Source organism: Accipiter gentilis, chromosome 31, assembly GCF_929443795.1.
Source record: "Accipiter gentilis chromosome 31, bAccGen1.1, whole genome shotgun sequence".
NCBI lineage: Eukaryota > Metazoa > Chordata > Aves > Accipitriformes > Accipitridae > Astur > Astur gentilis.
Genome location: NC_064910.1, coordinates 16,175,497 through 16,194,657, shown reverse-complemented (window position 1 = coordinate 16,194,657; position 19,161 = coordinate 16,175,497). Strand labels below are relative to the sequence as shown.

The 19,161-nt window shown below is 42.0% G+C and overlaps 1 protein-coding gene across 1 annotated transcript in view; it reads left to right on the top strand.

The window, feature by feature from the left end:
* The first annotated feature begins 361 nt into the window (after positions 1-361).
* The window catches only part of ANOS1 (anosmin 1), a 147,175-nt gene continuing 128,375 nt past the window's right edge, over positions 362-19,161 (top strand). The window contains exon 1 of the mRNA XM_049834684.1: positions 362-768. Coding sequence (XP_049690641.1) covers positions 562-768 — 207 coding nt within the window. The 5' untranslated portion in view covers positions 362-561. The remainder of the gene's footprint in view (positions 769-19,161) is intronic.

The window sequence follows — 19,161 nt, the reverse complement described above, 5'->3', positions numbered from 1 at the left end:
TCCGGCACCGGCGGTGTGACAGGGCTGAGGCAGGCCGCCGCGCCCGGCCCTAGCGCGGACAGCGGGCCCGGACCCCGCCGCTCCCCAACGGCCGGGCGGGCAGGGTCCCTGGACGCCTTTTGAGCGTGCGAGGACGGGGCGAGCGGCTCCCCCGGCCCACGCAGGTGGCGGCGGGCGGCCCACGGCCCCGTCGGCCCACAGCCCCGGCCCCGGCGGGCCGCCCGACCTGCCCGCGGCCGCACGTCCCGCCCGCTCCCCCCCGCCGCCGCCGCCGGCGCTCGGCGCAGCCAATGGCGCGGCCGCTGTCAGCCTCGGCCCGCCCGCTGCCGGGCGGGGGAGGGCTGTGGGCCGGGGCGGGCGGGGGGTGAGGAGAGTTGAATGATTGAACTTTTCTTGTGTAGTTTCTGCGGCGCGGAGGTGTCTGCCCCCGGCGCAGCCCCGGCACCAGCCCGCCGAGCGGCAGCTTAGCCCGGCGCTTGCCTCCCACCCCACCCCGCCTCTCTCCTCCTCCTCCTCCTCAGCGCCCGGCTGTGCCCCTCTGCCCTCCTCTCCCGCGGAGCGATGGTGCGGAGGGCGCCCGGCGCGTCCCTCGTCCTGCTCCTCTGGGTAGCGGCCGCCTGCGGCAGCCCCGCCGGCCCGGGGGCTGGCGCCGCCGCCGCCGCCGCCGCCGCCCGCAGGCAGGACGAGGCGTTCTCCACCGCCAGATGCACCTCCAGGTGCCTGAGCCTCCAGATCACCCGCATCTCCGCCTTCTTCAAGCATTTCCAGGTAGGGGACACGCCGCCGGGCGGGCGTCCCTCGGCACCGGGCTCGGAAGGGACGGCCGGGGCCGGAGCGCCTCTTGGCAAACTTGGGGGGTCGGGGGGGACCGTTTCCTCAAGGGACGGCGGGCGCCGGCGGCGGCACCTGGAGGCGGCGGACAGGTGGGCACGGCCCGGCGGCGGAGAGACCCGCCGCTGCCTGTGGGCGCCGGCCGGGCTCCCCGCGTGGCTGGTGGCCGGGGAGGAGGAGGAGGAGGAGGCGGCGGATCGCGGGGCTCCCGGCTCGCCGCGTCCCGCCACACGCTTGTCAGCCGCGAGGCTGAGGCGAGGCGGGGGCGACCGCTCTGCCCCGGCTCCTCGCAGGTGCTCGGCGCTCCCACCCGCTGCCTCTGGCACGGCGGGACGGGACCCGGCCGCCGCCGGTGATGCCCGAGATCGCGGAGCGGCCGTAGCGCGGTGCTCCCGCTGTTTTTTTTTTTTTGTTTTTTTTTTGTCTGAAACGGAGAGGCACATCTCTGGCTAACGGGAGTGGGGAAATGGGGTCGGAGCGGCGAGAGACCGGCGGGGTCTGAAGCGAAGTGAGGGAGCGTGAGCCCGGCAGGCGGCTGCGCTGGGAGCAGAGCGGGCGGTGGTGAACAGCCCCCTCTTCCAGTTCCACAACCGCCTCTCCCTCCTCCCTTCCCCACCTGTTCTACGCCCTTGCGAGTATTACCCCCAGCCGACTCCTCCCGAGCGATGGAAACCCTCCCGAACTCCCTCCCAAGCCCCTCTGAGAGAGAGCGAGGGGCTGACCAGCCCGGCGGGCAGGGAGCCGCCTCCGCCTCTGGGGACGGCCCCGGCTCCGCAGCGCAGCGGGCGGGAAGCCGGGCGGGGAGCGCGGCCCTCGCTCGCCGCGGGCTTTCCTGTCAGGGAGCGGAACCGCCCGGGCCGATGTGTGAGGGGAGGCAGCGTTCGGGGCTGAGGGGCTGGCGCAGGGGGATATTTAAGGATAACCCGCTTTTAAAAAACATAGAAGGAGTCGGCGTGAAGGAGAGGGCTTCGTGCCCCCGCTTCAGCGGGAGGCGGTCGGTGCCTGTGACGGGATTTGGGCTCAAGAGCCCCGGGGACGCGCTGTCAGCGCGGTGTCCGTCTCACGGGACGGCTTGAGAGGAGGGAACCCGTTAAAACAGTTCGTTATCTCGGAGAGGGTTTGGTGATTTTTTTTTATGGCGTTGTCAGGCGGCTGTAACTTACTTGTTTTACAGTTTCGGTGGCTAAAGAGGCAGTTTAGATCAAGCCAATTCCCCGTGAAAGGTTTTTTTTTTATTTTGGTGCGTTTTCCTGGCAAGATTTCTTTTCCGACGTAAAACTGCTGACAGGATGCACATTGCCAAACAATAGTGATTACGTTTTAATTAGCCAGGGTGAAATAAGCTGCAAATTACTCAGTTAGGACTTGATAACTGGCTGTTTTTTTTGTAATCAGTTGGAAATCTTGCGGTTTTAACCCCAACCTGTTAAAGCACACGGTAATTTATCTAAATTACCAAGGATTAAGCTCCTGCTAGACATGAAACGACTGTAATGTTTGGAAGATAAAGTGCTCTCGTTTATAAAAGTTGAGCTTTCCATTGTCTTTTAATGAGGGAAGGGAGGAGAGTTTTAGAGTACAGCAAGCATCCCATGTTCTCGCTGGAGACCGATAATACACAGTGGACTGTAGGACATGCAGTTCTGGGCCGTATTATTCCATGAGGGCTAAAGGATACGATGCTCCTTTCATCCCCTTCTCTTCTCCCTCCTTTTAACCCCACTTCCCCCCCCCCCCCCCCCCCCCCCCTTTTCATCTCAACTGGTAGCAATTTCTGGTGTTCTTTTCATTTCAGAGATGTCCACTTATCTTGTAATCTGATTCAACCTTTGAAGCGAACTAAACACTAGCTCATCCCAACTGGAGCAGGAAGGAACTCTAGTGTCTCCCAGTTAGGACAGGAGTTGAAAGAAGACTGACCCACTCATTTCCCAGCCCTGCTTTAGGTACAGCCTCAGTGCGGGGGGTGTCAGGGAGACAGCAGCTGGGTGCTTCATGGGAGGTGGCCTCCCCAACGCTTCAGAGGGACTTCATTTCACGTAGTTCACGGTACTAAACCCACATCACTAACAACCTTTTAGAGGGAATGAGGTAGTATGAACAGGAAATCAGGATTAATTCTGCACCTGCTGCTGCTCCCTTGTTTGAATGCCAGCTGATACTTTTCAAATTTCCAAAATGCTCACAACAGATTTTAATTAATTTTCCCCCACAGAGAATTTGCACCCATTTTTCTTTACCATCCCTGTTTGTGAAAGGGTCAAGAGAGGTGTTATTATTATTTTTTTTTAAATCTATTTGTTAATTTACATTTGGGAAGCAGTTCTAAGCCTATTTTAAAGGTGCATTCTCAGTACAAAATTATTTTAACTGATGTACAGGTCAAATAATTTTCTTTTTTTTTTTCCATGTACACTATTGATGTGGGCTAGAATTAATCACCTAAGTCAAAAGTCTGTGATCTTCAGAAAGTCTGTTGAAGAGGCACAGATACCTGCTTTTTGCTATACAATTCCCTTGACCAGGGGAGTTTTCCAGTTTTGGGAGTGCTGGGGAATTCTAAGTAGAGGTTCCACCAAAGGAATTTGGGATCAATATGACAGTTACCACACCACATGGATCTTACAGCACATTGAAACATGTACGTCTTATATCGATCTATGGCCTATCTACAGGCTGGGAAGTTTCCCACAGAACTTGCTGGCACAGAGTCCAAGCAAACAAACAAAAAATGTAAGCAGAATGGGTCATAGTGGTTTCTTCTTTTCTATAACAGCATATTAATACTCATCCATGGTAGGGAATGATGTTTAATCTGTGAATGAAGGGACTCCAACATACCTCTTCTGTCTTCCCGGAGTGTGTGCAGCATTGAGCTTTAGCTTACTTTGGACTTTTGCAGATAAGAGAAAGCATTTTTATCCCAACCGTGTAACTTGGGCCGCTGGAGAGCACTGAATGAAGCATTCGTTGACCTGTGACCAGAAAGAGTAGGGCAAAGAGAACATGTCTCTCTAGCCTGATGTTTAGGGTACTCACTTTTAGCTATTTTGGGTGTTGCGACTGGGGTTTTACAATGACTGTTGTGTAACATGTATGAGGGAGTAATTGGGGCATTCACTGGAACCTGTCCATGCTGCTGGGTGACTGCACTGACAGATTAGAGTTCCTACCACTGTGCTTTGTTCTGGCAAAACTCTCTGTAAATCACCTGAATGGGGGAGGATGGCGAGAGTGTTCGTCCAGCAACGAAGAGCATGAAAGTCAAGTGGCCTGCCTATGGTGGAGAAGATGTAGGTTTGAACCTGACAGTCCTATATTATAATCAGCGTTGTACCCATTTGGTTGTTGTCTAAAAGAGCATGCCTGTGTATTAGTAAGCTGCCCATATAAGATGGGAAGGGCGATTCCTCCTCTAGTCTGGAATGAAAGGAAGGGCTAAGGTGTCTGGCTCCACAAAAAACATCATCAAACTGTGAATCCTGTGTGGAAGAAGGCATGCTGTTTCAGGGACTGAGGCTGTAAAGAAGGGTGATGTCAGTGGATACAGTCTTTCCCTTAACACTTTCTTATTAAGGCAGTTCCCTTGTCAGTGTTTTAGCTGATGTACAGGAGAAAGTCAGGAATTCTAATATGATGTATCCAAAGTTTATTTGTGAATCTGGTTTTATAGTAACCTAGAACAGTAGGTAAAACCCTCATGAAGATGAGGTCACAGTTACTGGACAAGTTTTTGTATTCCTGAAGACGGTATGGATATAAATAGGGACCTTGTATAGTTATCTGGGAAAAAGGCTTGAATACCCAGATTAGTTTAGCTAGGGCTTTTCTGTATAACCTGCCTGTTTTAGTGGAGTGAGACTAAATTCCTTGCATTGCTGTCTATGGGTGTAGCCTTTCCCATCTGTGATACTAGTTGTGGATGAACTCCTTCCATTTTGGGGGAGCAGACATGGCAGTGACCTTCAGTGTTCTGTTTTCAAGCTGAGTGAAAACACAGTTTGGGTTTTAACCTCTACTGCCAGCCATCTGAGCCGTGTTCAGAAAACAGCATGATTAAACGTTTTCTTTGTGAATAAGAGCTTGAACATCAGTGTAAGCAGAGAGGCTAAAGGTAGAGCATAAAAATGTTATGGAGAGCAAACAGTGTTTACTAGGACCTGTGAACTCATGGATCTTTTGTCTTAGTTGCCATCTGTTACAGACCTCTCAAGTGTCTTCCTGCTTGGTATGTGGAACTTGACAAGTTAGCTAAGGTAGAGGTGGTGTCAATCTTGTTTACTGGGTCAAAAGCTGAGAGGGTGGTAGAACGTGCCACAGGATGGAAGAATGTCTGCAGCAAGAATTTGGGGGTAGTTGCCAGTCAAATTGACTGGCAGTGTTTGTGGTATAGAGTCACAGGAACAGAGAGAGGCAAGAGCCACATGCTTACAGAGTGACGGAGTGGTTGGGGCTGGACAGCACCTCTTGGCAACCTGTTCTAGTGTTTAACCACCCTCATAGTAAAAAAAAAAAAAAAAAAAGTGTTTTCTTATGTTCAGATAGAATTTCCTGTATTTCAATTTTTGCCCATTGCCTCTTGTCCTGTTACTGGGCACCACTGAGAAGAGTCTGGCTCCATCTTCTTTCCTCCCTCCCATCAGGTATTTACTTACATTGATGAGAACCCTTTGAGCCTTTTCTCTTCCAGGCTGAACAATCGCAGTTCTCTCAGCCTCTTCTCATGGGAGAGATGCTACAATCCCTTTGCTGGACTTCCTCTGCTAAGTCCATGTCTCTCCATGTAATGGGGAGCCCAACACTGGACCTAGCACTCCAGATGTGGAGGATTGACTAGAACAGAGAATAGGAATAGTTACATTTTAAAGATACCATGGCTGCTAAATATTGGTACTCACTTCTACATTCACTTTCACTATTTACTTTTTCTTACATTAGTTTATATATGACCATTTATGATTGTCAGTGCATTAAAAGCAAAATGCTAACGCTCAATCAAATCAGTTTGTTTTTTTTTCCCCCCATATTTTTAGATATTGGTACATCTCACTGTAGTTTTAATATATTTTTTTTTTTTTTTTTAGGTAGTCTTCAGTAGTAAATTGAATATTAGCAAATCCATTTCTTTATTCTTAAGAGGGAAGTCCAGGTACATTGTGATGTATACATGTAGTGTGATCGAGAATTGTGACTGCTGCTTGAATAGGCTCATGAGAGATTGTTTAAACTCGTTAAGATGGGTACTATTTAAAAACATACCAGCATCAGTGTGGATGAACTTGGTCACACAGGGGTTCTGTATTCATACCTAAGCTAACTTATTTGAATAGTGTGTGAGTTACAGTTGAAACTTTTGATACAGCATAGACATCCCTCAAATGGTAAGCCAGTTTTGTGATATAGGAAGGGAAATTATTGAGAGACTTAAGGGTGATTTAGCATAAATCTAATAGTTATGTACTAAGAATTAGTACTTAGGAATTAGTACTAAGCTAGATCAGCTATAGCTATCTTAAAATTACTGGGGTGAAAGGGTGGAAAAATACTGTTTTAAGCTAATAGATCTATATGTTGTGTAATGTTTAATAGCTGTAAGAGGGAACACAAGGCCTTAAAAGTTTGTTATATTGAATAGAACTATATGTTGTGTAATGTTTAATAGCTGTAAGAGGGAACATAAGGCATTAGAAGTTTGTTATATTGAATGACTGATAACTATATGGTGGTAGGAGGTTGGTTTCACTGTTATAGATGGACTGTTGCCTGTCAGGACAACTGAAGTTTTTGAGGAAACCCAGGCAATTCTTTTAAATAAATAATAAAAGGTTCTCAGGTTTTATATCTGCGAGCAAATAGTGTGCAAATGATTACCTCTAGACACCCAATACCAGATTTTACCTACAAGTCAGGCAGCTAGTTGTCTAAATGCCAGCACATCTGCCTTCAGATTGCTTGTAACTCCAAAGTGACTGCACCTGCAAAAATCTGCAATTGTTTCCAGATGGGAAAGCGGTAGGCCAGGCTGAAAGTCTAGGGTGCATGTGCCTCTGTGCTCTGCTGTAGAGAAGATGGAGGTCATGAAGAAACCATTTATTGTAACTGTCTTGAATAATTCTGAAACTGTAAATTACTTTTCCTGAAATCTTTTGAAAAGACATGTAGTACTTTTGTAATGAAATGTAGTAGATACGTAGTGCGTTATTCCCGGAATGTTTCAGTTCCAGTGGATAGGCTGCTCAGGCACCAAGTTTGCTTAGATCTTTCGGGACATATTCACAATCTTTTCTACATGTTACTAGTTAGGAAACGTGTGCCATCTACTTGTGTTGCCATTTCAGTACTCATCTCCTTTCCAAAAATAGTCCTTGTGTTAAATAATTCTGACTTTCATGTGTCTCATAAAGCACACTGCTGTTAATTTCTTTCCACAGACAAATTTAAACATTTGTCATTACTTCATGATTTTCTCAAAACTTGTTAAAATTCCCAATCATTCTTCTGTCTTTATTGTTCATATGGTGTATGATCTGGATAATTGTTCTGGCATTTGGTGTGCTCTTATTATTGAGATCTGCTGTCATGAACAAGAGGTGCACAGATCTTCTGACATGATCTTACGTAAAATCTTTGAAGACGAAAGGTTCGTTTTGAATAATGATGGTTGCATCTAGTGAAAACACCTGCATTATTCACCATATTGTGAAATTGAGCCACAGTTAGACTTTGCAATTGTGTCCTACTCTGATATGAACCTCCCTGATTTCAGTGGGAGTTGCGTTCACTTTCTTATAAACAAACTCAAATCTCTTTGGCATCAGTGAAGACTTGCGCAGTTGATAATGAGTGCAGGGATTACAGAGCCTGGTCATTATTTTCTAGTGGTTTTGATGGCTCAGGTTTGAGGCCTTCACCTTGACCATTGTTTTCCCAAATTAGGATGTTTGGCTGTGCCTCAAGTGTAAGTTTTAAATACAAGTCAAATGAACTGTATGAAAATGTAAGTGAATGGAGAGCAATTGTATTGAACAGTAAGGGTTGCCAAGATACTTTTTTTGCATTTTACTTGTGGATATTACATATTAGAAAAAAATTCTTTATGCTATCTTGCTCTTCTTCATAAAGTAAAACTTGCTGTTAATTTGGTAAACGTGCCTGATACCAAATGCAGTAAACCAAATAGGAATGTAACTAGTATGTTTTGAGGCAGATGTTTTATGTGTAGAAAATATTGGCAAAGCATTGTTTCAATGTCACTGGCACGTGCCGGAGAGGAGGAGGAAATGTTGCTCTTGAAAAGCATTAGAAAACTTTTGAAAGAAAAACACTGGGAGTTCTAAAATGTAAATCCTTTTCCCATTCAAACATATATCCACTTACTACAGAGTAAAAGGTTATAAGCTAGGTAGTGTTCATATTAAAACTATTATTAAAACATTATTCATTGCCTGCATATGGGTTGTCTCTGTGATTAACTAGTGTTCTGAACTGTATTTAAATGTGTTTGGTTTAGTAAGTGTCCTATAAGGAAAAAAAAAAACCCAATACATTTCTGAGATGGCTTGAAAACCAGACTGATTTCCCAGATGCTGAACATTTGTCATTTTGCAAAGGGCAAACTTCTTAAGACTGAGTGCTGAATTTATATGTGTCTACAAATGGAGATTATTATTCACAAGCTGATCAACATCTCGATTGGCTATTCTGTGTGAATTTTTGCTTTCTGTGATTATCTGGATTTGAGTACATACCCAACTTCTGTAAACAGAAAATGAAAGTGCTGTTGGTTAGCATCCATATTTTTAAAGATAAAAAAATACAATTATTGACCGAGAATCAGGAATATGATAGAGGAGAAAGACTCATTCCTATTGATATTAAGTAGTCAGTGCCTAGCAAATGCAAACCTTGCACCAAAAAAGCACTTGCCTAGGGGTTCACACCAAGAATCCTCATTTTTTGACCTTTCCCACAGCTGAGCCTTATAAGGCCTTATATTTCAAAAACCTTTGAAGTCCATGAAAAGCCTTCTGTTGATTTCAGCTGGATCAGGTCCATGTATGAACACTAGGTCCATGTAGCCTTTGTCAACAAAGAAGAAGAGTGCTGTGAACTTGGTATCCCAACTCTAGTTGTATCCTTTTTTTAGTCTTTTAATGTCCAAGAGATCACAGGACACGAAGATGGAGAACTGGGGGTGTTGAAAGGTAAGTGGACCTTTTAAACTTGGAAGCAGACTGCTGTTCCTTTCATCTCTGATTAAAAAGAATCACACATTCCTTTCCATCCACCAAAAAGAATATCAGATATTTCCAGATTTGGGGAACAACCCCAGTCCAAAGTTTTTATCAAATTTCCATTGACTTCTGTGAACCATATTTTCACCAATGTGTCTCTAGACTGTCAAAGGGGTATGACATGAAAGTTATGTAAAAATATAATACAGGAAAATACACGCGTGTTTCACCATAATAATAATACCCCCCCCCCCCCCCCCCTATAGCTTATTATACCTTTATGGACACTGCTGTGTTTTTTCTTGGTCTGTATGTTACATTATGTTACTTTAAAACAGAACTGAGTTGACTCAAGCTTGCAAAGGGAGTGACTCCCCTGGTGAGCAGCTGAGATTCCCGAGGAAGGCATGGCTTCATAACTTACAGGAGAAGCAAAAGAAGGGACAGAGTCTCAGAAGGGAGAAAGCTGGAGATAGGCCACCTCCGGCAGGCACACAATGCTGGGAAGAGAAATTGTCTTAGGAGTAGAGGGGACTGTAGATTTTACTGTGACACAATTAATTGAAACTAAGACTGGAAACAGAGAACAGACACAATGGGCCTAGGAAGAGATGTTTGTTAAGTATTTTTTATTTCTGTTCTTTCTTGGCTGCATGGATTTTTACTTGGTTTAAAAAGGTTTATTTTTCTTGTTTGTAGTTTAGTAAAAATGTGGTTTGAAGATCCTTCTGTCTTCATTGGAAAGTCTAGTTACAGGTAAAACTTCCAAGAAAATTCACCACAAAGTTCTAGCTAATTTGTGCTCCTATCTTGTATACCAATGCTGGCAAATAAACATTAAGTTTGTTCTAGACCAGGGGTGCTCAAGTCTGCAGCCTGTCCAGGTAATGCTGCTGACCTGTGGCTGGCTTATTTTCAGCTCATTTTCATTCCTTTCCTAAAAATAACTTGGGAGTCTGGAGGCAGTTTATGGGCTGAGTGTGTCCTGGTGGTGGCAGCTTGCTTCTCATTTCTGTCTTTCTTAAAGACTTTAAACACATTGATGGATTGTGAGAAAAGAGGGACAAAGGAACAGGCTGCTTTGGCTTTATGAACAATTCCTGCTCTCCAAACATTACGAACTTACTTTCTGGACAGTTTTCAACCAGAAATATGTTGTGGGGATGGCAGCCTGCTCTCGTGAGTCAATACTGTGATTTACTTACATTTATTCTGAATTAAATAGCAATCCCAGTTCTTCAATCTTCTTATGCATGTGTTCTGTGCATTTTCAGAAGTGCTGGATTTACTGTATTACACATATGTAGTGAAGTCGCGTGATGAGAGAAGAGCTGTACCTAAATGTTATTCCCGTACAGTAGAGAAGGTGAAGTGGCCTCCCCAGGCAGTACATTGTGCACCATCTACTACAAGGGTGTTGTCTTTCAAGGCAGAAGTTTGACAAACTGCTGCCACTGTAATTTCTCAAGTGGTCACAACTCAAACTGCAAACCTAGCGAAGGTAGTGAAGACTGTTTTTTCTGCCTTGCAATCCAGCTGCCATGGATCCTGTAATAAGATAATATGAGGGAAATAAGAAGATTGCTTCAGAACAAATGTCTTCTGTCCAGAGAGTCAGAGATTGAGGTTGATGGTGAAGATTGGGTGAGAATAATGTACTCATTTAATCCAGTGCAAACATAGTTCAACCTTCCTTGCCATTCTGGTAAGAATTTATAAGCATGTTTCTGTTTTTCTTTTTTATGGATTAGTCTTTAGGGGAGTTACCTTCACATTAACTTATATTTTAAAAGAAGAACACAAATAATCACAGTTCACATACGTGAACATGGTTTCTCATCTTGTGATTTAGGCCATAGATCTAGAGCTATACATCATTCGTAATTAATTGATAATGCTTTTTAACTGTTAATGATTTCTTTGTACTACTGGAACACTGCAGTCAGGCCTCAGGGCATTTTTGGACCTAGACACTATAAATTCATTTCTTAACCTCACTTGCTGGAAGACTTTGGGTTTTGTCGGAATTTAATATATGGATGAACAGATATGTGAGGCAGCAAATAGTTGAATGCTGAGGAAGGGGTGATATTAATATTAATAATGATGTGTCCTAATACAGTGACTGTTTGTAGATTTTTTTCAGGATTTGTGCTCCTACATAGAAACTAATTCAGCAGGGTGGGTTGTTGTTTTTTTTTCAATTAAGTGATGGTTATAGCTCCTTTGAAAACAATGAAATCACTTTACTATGTAACTACAGCTAGACAATAATGAATCACATCATTACCTCCCCCCATTTTTCTTAGTCACAAAGACTGTATAATATGTTGACATTTGATTCGTATCTAGCAATTTTGGGAAGGGAACTGGAACTAGGAGAGCTTGAGGCTTGCTTCTGTTTTGAGATTTCTTTCTATGCAACTATGAACTGAGATCATGAATTAGCCAAGTGCTGGTCAGTCTGGATCTACAGTAGGTGGAAGGAACATTTGGGGTTAGACAAACTGACACAAAGAGGTAAAAATCATGCAAGTAACGAGATGTGTGTCACTCTTCATATAGTACTTAGTAGCTGCTATGGGACATGTTTGTCAGAATAAATAAGGAAAGAAGACATAGATTTTTGCAGCTAGCTAGCAGCTTATTGTTGGATTTTTTTCTTTGAGTTAAAAAATTGAATGAACAGTGTGAAAGACAGTAGGCATTTGGTAAATTTAATGCATTTTCCATCCAGTGGATCCTCATTGACCAAGTGGAGTAGGAATGCATTCAACGCTGCACATGCAGCATATTAGCTTGTCTTGTGAAAGATTTAGTTTAATCATAGAACCACACACATATCCATTTGAGCACTGGACAGCACCAAAGCTGTAATTACAGTGGTGATAAATGTGCAACAGCAAATAATAATTATTTCAAGCTTCCTTCCAGTGTTCAAAACATTCCTTTTCTTAAGTAGAAAAAGAGAGCAGCAATGTGGACTAACCTTGAAAGTTAAACCTAACCTTAGCCATTTTCCAAATTGTAGAAAGGAATGAACATTTGGAGTTTCCTAAAGAATATACTGACTGCCTTTGTTTTGGGATAGAAAGCATGATTCACAGGTAGTTTTAAAGACTAAAAAGCTTTACACGTTAATGTAGTATAAGCTGCTGTTGTTTTCTCTAGCTGGAGATCTTTCAGCCTTCTGACTGATATTTATCAGTTCTTCCATTTATATGATTAATAGTTTAATACAGGATTTTTCAGGAGCTTTCATTGCTGGCCTGAGTATTATATCGCTACAGTTGATAGTAATGTATCCAGTGGTTTCAAAGGAAGTAAGCTTAGACCAGTGCAAAAGTACTGAAAATGTCTGTTCAGAATTTATAGATAAAACCAAGAGAATTCTCAGTATGCTGTTTAAAGACAATTAACTTGAATTTGTTAAATACCTTCTTACTGCATCTTGACATTATTCTTTACAATTCAGAGTGGTAGTAAATCATACTATGCCATTAGGACAAAGTAAAACTGAATTGCCAATTATTTGCCAGATGCAAAGCACCTTGACTTCAAATTAAGATATTTTTCGAAGAGATTCTTTCAGATGGTAAGAGTAGGTAAAAGCAATTTTTCATGTAACCAGAGCTGAGTACTACTAAAGACAGTAAACAAATATGGTGTTTGTTTTTTTTTTTTAAAATGAGATATTGCCCAGTTACTGATTGTTACTCTATGTATCCAGGTGCCCTCAGGGATTCCAAAGCATCCCTGTAAGTTTCATCAACAGGCATGGCTTATCCTCTTAATAATAGGAGCAGATGTCAAATTTTCATGCCCCTAAGATGCTTACTCATACCCAGTAGATCCATCTGTTATAGATCGAGCCTCAGTCAAGTTGTTCTCATCCATGACCTTCCCACTGAGAAAGCAAATCAAGCAGAGCTCCTCAGTCCAATGAAAAAGAAACTTGAATATTATCAACATATTTGTAGTACCACAACCCACTTCGCTTCACTGTCTTTCTTAATTGCTTTACACAGGTGAGAAGGCTGGTAAAGTGGAAGGAAACGTTATAATTGCGATAGAATTCCTAGAGCATGCCACCAGTATCTGAGACTTAGCAAAGATGAAAGAACTGAAATATTTGTCAGTTCTGCAAAAATAGATTATTTAAGAAAGAGACACAAAATTTTAATATAAAAAACCTGCTGATAATACAAGATGTTGACAACTGGTGTTAACCTTAATTGTCCACATTTTATGAGCCTAAGGATAGATATTACAATGTTTTCTTTTGTGGCTGTTAATTTAGATCAAAGATATAAAAGAAGATGCTAGGCTTCAGAACCAATGTGATCCTTGCAGTGGAATTCTATGAAGATTCAATATTCAATTGTTTACATTAACTGGAGGCTTTAAGATACCGTGGCTTGGGTAGGGACTTAGGCTGAGCTTTGACATCTCTCATGTTACAAGCCTGTCAATAACTTCAGTGCAAATTAATCTATCTTCATTTTTAACTCTTTCACCTGATGTCAGAAAGGTCTGAAACATGATGGACCTGTCAGGAGATGATTGCTCTGCATAACAGCTATATCTCTGGTAACCAGACGTGTTAATGACAAATGCTTCAGTCCTGCCTTGAAGAGAGATTTATTTTCTTTTTATGGTATGTCTTCATTAGCTAGTTATCAGACTGTATTCTAGAAAGCTGGCACATGAAAGGCTTTTATGTTTGTGGAAAGTTTTATGACAATATGGTGAGGCGACGTAAATCTTCCACTGAAGATTGTTATTGTAGAAAAATCCAGTTAATATCCCTGTAGCTTGAACTGTGTAAGTAGTTTTAGTATGTTATATCTTTCTCAAATAATAGAATTTATTGTTGATTTCCTCTCCCTCTCATCGGTCCTTTCACAATCTTAGGTTGGTTGTAGGGTGGTCTGTAAGACTGGACTGCAGCGATTGTCCCATGCAATATATGTTTCTTGTGGCATACAGTTCTTAACAAACTGGAAAAAGCTTCTAAGAAAACTGGAAGAAAGGGATTGTATCTATTGTAACCTGTATTAAAAGGCTGGCTCTTCTCTCAGGAATGTACTATTGGTGTTGCAGGAGTGAAGGATCCCAGCTAGGATCAGGTTAGCAGGCATGTTAAATTTCAAGTGGAAAGGGAAAGACTCACCCACCCTTCCGTGTGCTCCTTCACTTCGATGCCTGCTTTTCATCCATTGTCAACACAATGTCATTGCAACACTTGCTGTTGTGGGAGCTGTTTCTGTTCCTTAAAAACGGATGGGAATAAAAGTTTGGTCTGCAGACAAATATGAACAGGGTTTACAGGTCAGGGGCTGGGGAAAGAGAGCAGCACCGAGCTGGTCAGGAGAAGGGAGTCACAACTTCTCTTTGTTACGTGATACAATTAGGAGGACATCCATTACGTGATGTGATATCTGGTATCTGACCAGTACGCAACTGGCATCCGCTAGTCTTTATTATTGGCTTAATGTGGTAGTCCTGTGTGTTGGCTTTCTGCAGAAGTGAGAGCTGGGTTGGGAAGGGACAGGCCAAGAGACAAATTGATAGGAGCAATGGAGAGAAGAGTGTTAACTTGCACAGTGTGATTTGTTTTTGGGTTGTGCTTTAGAGATGACACAATAAAGTTGGCTAATTAAACTGTACCCATTACATCTTGTCTGTCTTTCTGTAATGTCTACAATGAAGGGAGATGTATGGAAAGACTGTAGCAATTAAAATATGTCTGGGAAATAAGACTTCTTCCTGAAATGCTGCTTTAACTGTTGTGGTGAAAGCTTTTTTTGGGTGGCTGACATATGTTTCTTTGAATTAGTGCTTTCTGAGTGTATGTCAACAGTATTGTGTTGCTTTTTGTTCAGATTGAAGATGGGCTATTCTAAGTCCAAGGGTCATTTTAATTTGGACAGTTCTTTACTCCTAAATGACCACAGAACCCTTTTGCAAACGTTTCTAGGAAATCCCAGGTCTGGTGAGGTGCAGTTCACTCACTGAGGCAGGTCTTCTATGGAAATCGGAAAAAAATCCCCAAAGACTGTTTTAACCAACTGTTAGAGCTCCAAGGACTGTATTCATTTTGACACTTGTTGCTTTTGAGAGCTTTGCTATGCAATTCAGTAATCCTTCTAAAATAGGATTTTTGTAGAGAAATCTATTTATAATTATTGGGTCTGTGGAACTACAATGTATAATTATAGTCAAATTTTAGACTGCATATTTAATCTGTAGGATTATCATTTGTGCTGTTTTTTACTGCTGAGATTATACTTTTCTACATGCTTTTACAGCATTAAAAGAACTTGGGATATTGAAACAAAGTATTTATATTGGCAATTATGTTTATTGAGCTTGTTGCCTTTCACAGATCAAAGAGGATAAATTTTATAGTAATATATCAAGACAGTTGGAATAAGATAGGGGATATTTGTCACAAATATTTTCTGTTGAGAATGGTACTGCATGGAATTTATTCATTTGTTTGTTTGTTTGTTTTTCTTTTAAAGGAAAATGAAAATATATTTATCCATCAGCTTGTGGTGGATATGGCTGCTACTACTTGAAATATTTAGTATCATGTAAACTAATAACACACGCCAAAGAGAAAGGAAATACATTCCTGAAATTTATCATGTGAATTTCATGCAGTTATATTGGAAATAGTATGTTAAGTACAAGGGTGTAAGCATGGAATTTGATGGTGCCTGATATTGAGTCATAATGACATGGGTACTGAAGCGCTGTTAAGTTTTAAGGGCAGGTGTGTATACATACTCTTGCCAAAGATACAAGTGGTATATAATGATGTCTTTCCCATACATACCAGAACAGAATAGGAGAAAATACAGTAAAACATCACATGCCCATCACATCACATTACATTACCAGTATGTAATACAATGCATTTAGCAGTTTTGTAATCAGAAATTACTCCATGACAACGCAACGTGCATGGAGTATCCTGTGTTTGTATAGTTTATAGTTAAGACTATAAAGTTAAGTTTATAATGGACATTTTAGATGATCTGAAAATGTGTGGTTGTTACTCTTTTTTTTTTTTTATGCTTAGTTTCTTAAGGACATGAGACACCAGAACCCTAAGTATTTCTCAAGTCCAGAAAGGAATTGTGCCCTGAATGGCCCTGAAACAATGTGGCTTCTGAGGAAAATCTAGTCTAGCAGTAAGCACTGAACTAATACTCTTTTGTGTGTTTGTGGGAGATGTTAGAAGTGTCTGAGATGCATCTACACGTTAGTGTTTTAACATGGATCGGAGTTTGCTTTTGGAGTGAGTCTTCCGAGCATCATGATCATCTTTTGTTTCACATCATGGACCCGTCTGAGAGTTCATGCAGTGGATTTCTTCTGGATGAACATAACTGGAAGAGGTGATCCAGGAGGACCTAATGTGCTTTAGCAACTAATGGGCATTGTGTCCATGGGACCGGACTAGGACTAGTTGAAGGAAAAGGGAAAGGGGAAGTTGGCATATTTGTAGTGCAAACATCAAGTCCATCGACACCAGTTGTTTTGCTCAACAGATGTGTTCCTGTGGTTCACATGACTTCCTAGTGTGGAGACACCCTGGAGTGTTTGTAGCTGATTGTGGAATGATCAGCTGGTGGGCAGTGCAGGCAAGCAGAGGTGAATGCCGCCTGTGGTAAATGTACCACATCACATGCTGTTGGGAATCACCCAACTAACCAGTAATCTTATAGTTACACAGTATAGTAATATGGACTACAAGTTTCACTTATAAAGTCCAATCAGCATTAAAAGGAGCATGCACACATTCCTGAAACCTGGAATATTACTGGTTTTTGGTAAATCAGTCATGTTTTTTCAAGTACACTAGAGTAGGTCATGTATGTCTACATTCATATTGTATTTTGCATAAGTAAACATTACGTTTTTAGAATGTATTTTGTTCTTTTTGGTGTTAATTTCCCAGTGGGCTACTTTTCTGTCACATCCTTGAGCTGGCATATACTTTTATTGTCTCATTATTTCATTTGTGTAGCAAATCTACTTTATGACATGACAAAAAAGGCACATTAGCATTTTGAAAGGGTGGGGGTTTTGAAATAGAGCCTACAAACAGTCAACAAGCTATTTTTTGCTTCCTATATTAATACTATTAGATTAGTTTCTGTTCACTTCAATGAGATTACTTAACCCCAAGAAATGTGTGCAGGATTTGGCCCAAAGTATATGCCTTAGTGTGAGATTCCATATTTAATTTTACTATCTTCAAGTTAGTGTCAGTGTATTTAATTCCTCCTATTGCTGAGTGAAGTGAAGTTTATTTCATCTGGATTCTTTTACAGATCGATAGAAACTTCTGCTAAGTAGCATAAGACCTCAGCTGAGATCAGTCTTAGAAGTGGTAAGAGTGAAGTCTGCGAAACCACAAGAAGGCAGTCATAACTCACAAGTGTGGTGGAGACACAAGGATTCCTGTGGCTCATTTGTTTTTACAGCTTGTGTTTATCTAGTAGGTTTTTCTATGCATTTGAGAAGACACTGCTGTAAAAAGAGAAAAGGTGTTCCATACTTGAGATGCAAATTTAATCCAAGCACTACATAGTCTGTGTTTTCAAAACTACTGCTCTTTTGCTGTTTCATTGGTAATGACCTTTGGATTTTGATGACTGTCTTTCTAGGAACCTACTAATGATGACAGCCAGAGAACGAATACTGTTGTGTCTCACGGTTTAGGTGATAGTTTCTGATTTTCCTTAATTTCTTTCGTGATTATTCTGATCTTAATGTTTTTTCTGTGTTTTCATTTTGGTGCATGTACGGTTGTGGCTTTAAATATTTCAGTGTAAACTCTAATGAAAACCATCTGTAATAGAAACGAAGGTTGAAGATGACTTTGCATGAACTGTTTAGGAAATATCAATGCAAGATTTAGGCCAATACTGTTCTATTGGTACCCACTCATCTACAGGAGGACCCACCATATCATTGTGATAGGAATTAACACGTGACAGGTGATGGCAGCATTAGTGTAAATCCAAAAGGAAACCTGACTAAGACTTTCTAAAAGTTATTTGTGATATCCATTTTCTGGTGTTAAATCCAGATGTTTAAAATTAGACTGCAGTGCTAGTCAAGCTGTTACCCATGATAATTTAATTTTGGTTTATATTTACAAACGGCAGTGATGTCACCAGAATGAATTGTTAGGCTGATCAGTTTTATAACTATTTCTTACATTCAGTCACCTCTTTAACTTAATTATTTTGTGTTAACTGGTAACCAACATTTTCTTTTCTGCAGTTTAAACATCTGTGAAATAGAAATGGCTTCTGCTAAGGAGGATGTAGGTGTGATGTATCTGTGAGGGATCACAGTGGCTAGTTACAGTAACAGAAGAACTCCAGGTGTATGTTCCAAAGTGTGTTCTTGCCTTCGGCTTCCTTTTCAGAATACTGTTGCTCAGTTAATTATTTTTGTTAATAAAAAGAGTTGTATGTACTTGTAAGATGGCGGAGGAAATATATGTAGATAGGTAAGCTTAATGCTCTATTTCTACACCAGGTTTTGTAAAACACGCTCATCATAAAGTTATCCAAGTGTCTGATGGTAATATATTAAACAATGTGACTAATATCTGCTAAGTAGTGTTTGTTCTCTTACCTTTTCTCATGTTACAGTCCTGTGCAGTGATTTTTTTGTTTGTTTTAGTAGGCTTTATGTGTTTTGTTGCTTTGCCTGATGTGGGTGATCTTTATTTGGTTTTGTTGTTGAAATTTTGTTTTGTCTTTTTGCTAACTAGAGCAAAGTCTAAGGACATTTCTTATTCATCAGCAAAAAATGAAGATGTTATTACAGACCCCAAAACACAGTGTCCTGCCGTCAGGCTCAGTGAAGGCTGGCTGCTCCCTGCGGGTGTGGAGCTGGGGGCCGAGGGTGACCCCATCGCACGCCGTGGCCTCTGCGAGGGGAGCAGCCCCGAAGGGCTTGCACAGGGTGGGCAGAGCTGGATGCTGGTAACAGGGTCATCCACAGCCCCAGGCACAGCAAGCGGTGGACCAGCGTCAGGGGCAGACCAGGAGCAACTGTGGGA